General features: G+C 44.3%; 1 protein-coding gene across 1 annotated transcript; it reads left to right on the top strand.

Moving 5' to 3' along the window:
* Positions 1-83: 83 nt before the first annotated feature.
* Positions 84-4,294, top strand: exosc3 (exosome component 3). The gene is made up of 4 exons (XM_030368142.1): positions 84-391; positions 982-1,131; positions 1,362-1,513; positions 3,703-4,294. Exons 1-4 carry the CDS (start codon positions 167-169, stop codon positions 3,908-3,910), a joined length of 735 nt encoding a protein of 244 aa, XP_030224002.1. The 5' UTR covers positions 84-166; the 3' UTR covers positions 3,911-4,294.
* Positions 4,295-6,025: the final 1,731 nt, after the last annotated feature.

The following is a 6,025-nucleotide window of genomic DNA, read 5'->3' as shown; positions in this document are numbered from 1 at the left end:
AAGATGTCCTCCAACTAAAACCTCTCGTTTTCGAACCACTGTTTCCATTCCTTTGCTGTAGGGGACGCTGCATTACTTTAGGATTTTACTTCGTTTTCATGTGTCACAGTTATTGCTGTCCCCCCGATGCCTGTACAACACATGGCAAACATATGACAGCAGAGCCATGGAATCGTGCTTAAAAGTTAAAGTTGGTGCGGTACTATTGCCAGGAGATGTGTTTACTTTCATCAAAACTGATACAATATCCTTGACCGAATCTCTGAAAGACGAGAAGATAATCTGTGGTCCCGGACTGCGGCGGAATGGAGACGATGTTGTCGTCTGTAAAAGTGGAGTTCTGCGGCATAAAAATCCTAACCTGTACTGGGTGGATTCTCAACAGAGACGGGTGAACTGCAACTTTGATAATGAAATTATTACATCTAAATATATGATTGGTCTTTAGATGCAAAGCTCATTTGGGTTATTTACCCACTTACAGTACTAGCCCCATCATAAGATATGTTTTAAGTAAATGGTTGCCTTACGAGTAAAAGGAAAATACATCATATCACATGTCTGTATTGTTCTGCTTTTCGAAAATCATTATGAAACATGGTTATGGTAAATAATGTCTTATGGCTATGTATCCTTGAACTTTTGACGTTTTTGTCAGCACAAGTTAGAGGTTTGACAATCAATGAGCCAGGTCTTTGAGGAGCAGAGTGAGCCCTTAGTCTTCTTGCTCCAGACTGAACATTGGGGTTCAAAGTCACGTTCTTTAGGCTGGGAGTCTTCAACTCTAACCAATATCATACATTACCTCGTATGTTCCATGTTAAACCTCCGCCTGTTTCACTCTATTTGAGGAGGTGCAAAGACGAGCAGATTTTTTCTTTGAGATCTAGTGTTGAGCAGACGGTAACCACAACATATTCACAACATATTGCTTATTCTGTTGGTCCTAACTAATGGAAATCGATCTATCTCTCCCGACAGTACGTTCCTGTCAAAGGAGAGAGTGTGATTGGCATCGTAACGACCAAATCAGGGGATGTCTTTAAGGTGGACGTGGGGGGGAGCGAGCAGGCCTCCCTCTCCTACCTGGCCTTCGAGGGTGCGACCAAGAGGAACCGGCCCAATGTGCAGGTTGGTTTGACTATTACTAGTTATAAGAACATGGCAAGACGTATTTTATTGACTTTTTTGAAAAGGTTTGACATGATTAAGAGTTAATGAGCCAGTCAAAGTGAAAAATCATCATGTAAATCCAAAGTGTGTGTGTGTGTGTGTGTGTGTGTGTGTGTGTGTGTGTGTGTGTGTGTGTGTGTGTGTGTGTGTGTGTGTGTGTGTGTGTGTGTGTGTGGTGACCTCCCAAGGTGGGGGACCTGGTCTATGCTCAGTTCCTCATAGCCAACAAGGACATGGAGCCAGAGCTGGTGTGCATCGACAGCTCGGGAAGGGCCAACGGCCTGGGTGTGTTCGGGGCCGGGGGCCTCCTCTTCAAGGGGTCTCTTGGACTAGTGCGCAGGTACGGACCCCCGAGACAGCCCCCCTCTGCGAGGCGCTGCTGTTGCGTCACGTTGGGCGCCGGAAAGTGCGGGAGTTTAAGAAATGTGTTTTAGTAGGGGCGGTGGACGTTTTATCCCCATGGTTACGACCCACGGCAACGTTGTAATACTTTTTAGTACCGACGCAATGCAGGAGCGCTATTAAGAGCAATGTTGGGAAGTAAACGCGCTGAGGCAAGCACGTTCGGGTTATCGGGGAAGCCTCACCCTCTCTCTGAGGCGGACAAATAAACCACTGCCGAGACGTTGCTTTGCGATCGACACACAACGTAGCGTTACACCATCGGGGTCTGGGAAGCCTCAGGGCCTCAGCCCCACTAAACGCGTGGCCTTGAGCGTGGCACTCTCCTCCCATTCCCTTTGCTCTATATCTGCAGTGTGTGCAGAGTCAGACGAAGCAGTTTAGCTTTTCCCTCACACTCTAACACCCCACTGCCTGCAGTTGGTCAACACTACCATGTGGATGATTGCGTCTATTGTACACGTCTCTTCCCACCGTGACACGCAGGGCCGGCACTGACCGTTTCGGTGCCCAAGGCGACTCAACATTAAATTGCACCCTGGACAGGGGGGGGGGGGTACCACGCACTACGGTGTAGTACGTAGTACCCCCTTACTCCTGCGTACTACGGTGAGGGTTTCAGTGCGCCCTAACGATTAATCCCGTGCCCCCTCCCTTCTCCGTTCGATGTGGGAACATGTTTGGTTTCATTTCGCTTGTTTCGTATGTTTAATTAATTAATTAAGGGCGCCACCAGAGGGCGCCCCCAACACATTTGCCGCCCTAGGCGGTCGCCTAGGTGACCTAGGGCGAGCGCTGGCCCTGGTGACGCATGCCAACAAACGAGCAGCCCACGCATCAGTGACTGTATTTGACCCTATGCTGCGGTCAACAGCTTAAGCAAACAGGCCATATAGAGCGCAACAGTGTCGTTCCGGAAGTAAAAAACCTGATACATTTACATCAGAGATTTTGATTAAAAGCCTTAATGTCGTCACCATCCAAATTATAGCTACCACGCGCCGTTGTATTGTGGGTCAATGGTATTTGCTCCTGTAGAAGCCACAAGTTAAACGGGGCAACATCTCGTTTGTTTGTGTGACACGACGTCTTTGCTTGTTGGAGCTCGCCGTTACCTGGAAACGTTTACTGGACACGCGCAAGTGAATGACTGCTACTGAACTCGATCGCTTACCGCAGCAACCATGATTTATATTGATTGAAAGTTTGAGTTGTGGTTAGAGCAAATGAGCTGTACATGTAGAAAAATATATGTAGTAGAAGAATAAAGGAAAACAGAATATTTAATGAATACGTAACTGGAATACAAGACTGAATTCCCATGTATTAAAAACGAGTATCGTTATTACATGGTGACTGCAGTCAGCAGAGGTTGAGGAGTTCCTTCACTCGTTCACAAAAATAATGTACAGTCTTGTACCTTTTGCCTTATCTTCTGTTTACCAAATTATTTTTTGCACCGATTCAAACGTTCAATGGTCCCGACTATCTTGACGAACCATCGGCTTGGTTCCAGGCTTAAAACTCTTTATGTAAGGATTTTACGAATAGTCGAAGGTGAAATTAATTTGGGGATGTACTTCCCGAACTAAGAAAAAGTTGGCGGCCAGCCGGCCACTGTTATGCTCTATTCGATTTTGTTTTAAGCATACCTGCCTTTAAAGGGCCCCAATTTAAACCCAGGTTGGATGTTGACCAACCATTATGACGCAGTTCCAAAGTTCTATCCATTAGCGATGTCTCAAGTGGGGTTGTCCAAACAGATCGTGTATGGTGGATAGATCCGCCTACAAGTTGGAACAGTCCACTGGGTGGTGGGTTGGTCTATTAATTCATCGTACATTTGCGTGGACACTCCCATGTGTGATGTCACTATCGGGTACAATTCCGCCCTTATTAAATATGTAAATGGTGTGTTTGACGTGTGTCGTGTAAACTGACCACCACACCCTCTGCCTGTTGGCTCACCTTCCTCCACCTGCCGTCCTCTCTCGCCCCATCATCTCTCTACGCCTCTCTTCATCTCTACCTCTCTCTCTTCCCTCCACCTCCATACATCTCTCTCTCTCTCTCTCTCTCTCTCTCTGTCTCGCTCTCGCTCTCGCTCTCTCCACCCCCCTCCCCCAGACTGCTGACCCCCCAGAATGAGATTCTGAAGGACCTGGAGAAGCTGTACCCGTGCGAGCTGGTGCTGGGGATGAACGGCCGGCTCTGGGTCAGGGCGGCCACCGTTCAGAAGACGCTGATCGTGGCCAACCTCCTGGAGAGCAGCGAGAACATGAGTGCTCAGCAGAGGCGCACCCTGTTCAAGAGGGTGGCCGACGGAAACCTCTAGTGGAGCCCTGCTCAACGGCTCTGTTGGTTTGGTCTTCAGTTAGGGAAGGAGAGAGAGAGACAGACCGATTGGGACAGCGAGGAAAGAGGGATGGAAAGACAGGCAGGTTATAGGGAGGGAGATCAACCACAAGAGGTAAATGGACGGAGAGCGAGGGAACTGGAGAACTATGAAGGGGACGCTGAAGAAAAGAAGGAGCAATACACAGAAAGGGGGGTGTGAGGAGAGAAAAACCAAGGCAGGTGCAGAGTGCATGACATGGTGACCTGTCCTAGCCAGGCAGTTGTGTTTTTTTTTTTAAAGATTAGAACAATGATTTGTGACATAATTCTGCTGTACATATTGCTTTATTTTCTACTTTTGAATAAATTACACTATTAATTCTGCACGATTATTTCTAGAAACGGTTTAGAAGGTTTGGGTGAATGGAACACCTATTTCAGAGCCAAATTTGTCAAATTTACAATAATATGTTGTGTATAAGATTTACTTTACTGCTTTAGATGGAACAAATAATAAAACATACATAGGCCTGTATATAGAACCTTCTATATTATATAAATGTATGCTGCTTAAGAAAAGGAAAATTTGCACTGGGGTTGCGATCTATTGATCTAAACAAGGTAAAATTAGGTCTTTATAGAACCATCACAATGACTCAACCTGGGAAATTACGCCAATAAAGTTGCATAGTTCCCCCTTAAGGCTGGCAGGGCTCTGCAGCAGAAAATAAACAACTGGCAAAGTTCTGCCCCATATCAGCAGTGATGGGCAAGAGATGTTTTTTGTACCCTTGAATTGGTTTCGGTTCGAGCTTCCCTTGAACCTATTGCCAACAACCAAAGATAAAACAATTCAAATCTAGGATACAACATCTCCCAACTATAAAAAAGGATGTGTTCATTGTAACACATACACGCTTTCAAAATGTATAATCTTGTCTACTCTTCATGAACATCTACCTCGACAAGTTGTTACGACAGTGTTGTAAAATATCGCCTCCGAAGCTGTAGGGGGAGCTCAATGCGAGCGCAAACGAAGAAAACAGCGAAGAAGTAGCCAAAGTTGAATAGGTCCCCTTAAACCCACTGAAACAAGACTGTGGACATTCCCCAAGCTGCCAAAGATCAACACCACTAGCTTGCATTGATGGCCTAGGTCCCTTAGTTTTTCCATGTAGAGATCATACACACAGCCTATTACAAGTAACAGCACTTCCCATCTGTCTCTGTTTAAAAACAAAACACACACACACACACACACACACACACACACACACACACACACACACACACACACACACACACACACACACACACATAGGGAGAGCGGTTGTGGTTGTCACACTTTTTTACTTAATATTAGTTTCCACAAAAAACATCCCCTGCTCAAATTCCTTTTCAGGACACAAAGGGAGACTCGTGTGTCAGTTATAAGGATGTGGGCTGTCAAATGCATCTTGTGCAAATGTGAACACCACGATGGATTCTTAAAAATGATGTAAAAAGTTTAATTTGAACTTAAAATGAACAGGCAACATGTTTTCATTCATTTTCTTCCTGTTAAAATATTTTATGTTACAAAATAATATGAATTATTTTGCACGCTTTCAATTTCCAACAATTGCAATATTATGCAATACTGAAATTAGTAAACGTTAATAGGTCTATTTAGCTACATAAATAGTTTTGTGTGATTTCAAATGCTTGAATGTTTTTGTGTGTGGGTGATATGATTCATAATAATAATATCATTAAAGCTATTATTGATATCATATTTTTTTATATATATTAGTGCTGTCTTAAAATTAAAAAATATTTCATCGCGATTAATCGCAATAATGTCAGAGTTAACTCGCAGTAAATCGCAACTAATGATTTGTTTTTGTCCCATTCTTTTTTTCGAATTGTAATGCTCTTATCAACATGGAAAAGTGGATCGGCTTGCTTTTTGCAAATGTTTTTCATTTATTTATACATACATATCGTCTTGTTTGAAACCAGATGATGTTAATGCAGACACAACGCTGTTTTTCTCGGATGTAGATAGCTGTACTATGAATATATCTTTCATAGTGTACAAAAAGGTGTGAGTATGTTTGCTCTGGTGCCCACA

This window comes from Gadus morhua, chromosome 10, assembly GCF_902167405.1.
Source record: "Gadus morhua chromosome 10, gadMor3.0, whole genome shotgun sequence".
In the NCBI taxonomy this organism is placed as follows: Eukaryota; Metazoa; Chordata; class Actinopteri; order Gadiformes; family Gadidae; genus Gadus; species Gadus morhua.
This window is presented reverse-complemented; position numbering and strand designations above follow the sequence as displayed.

Excerpts from the sequence above, each read along its gene's own strand:
- exosc3 (XM_030368142.1), top strand. The coding sequence starts at position 167 with ATGGAATCGTGCTTAAAAGTTAAAGTTGGTGCGGTACTATTGCCAGGA. Across the intron at positions 392-981 it reads TGGATTCTCAACAGAGACGG|TACGTTCCTGTCAAAGGAGA; the intron begins GTGAACTGCAAC and ends CTCTCCCGACAG. Across the intron at positions 1,132-1,361 it reads GGAACCGGCCCAATGTGCAG|GTGGGGGACCTGGTCTATGC; the intron begins GTTGGTTTGACT and ends TGACCTCCCAAG.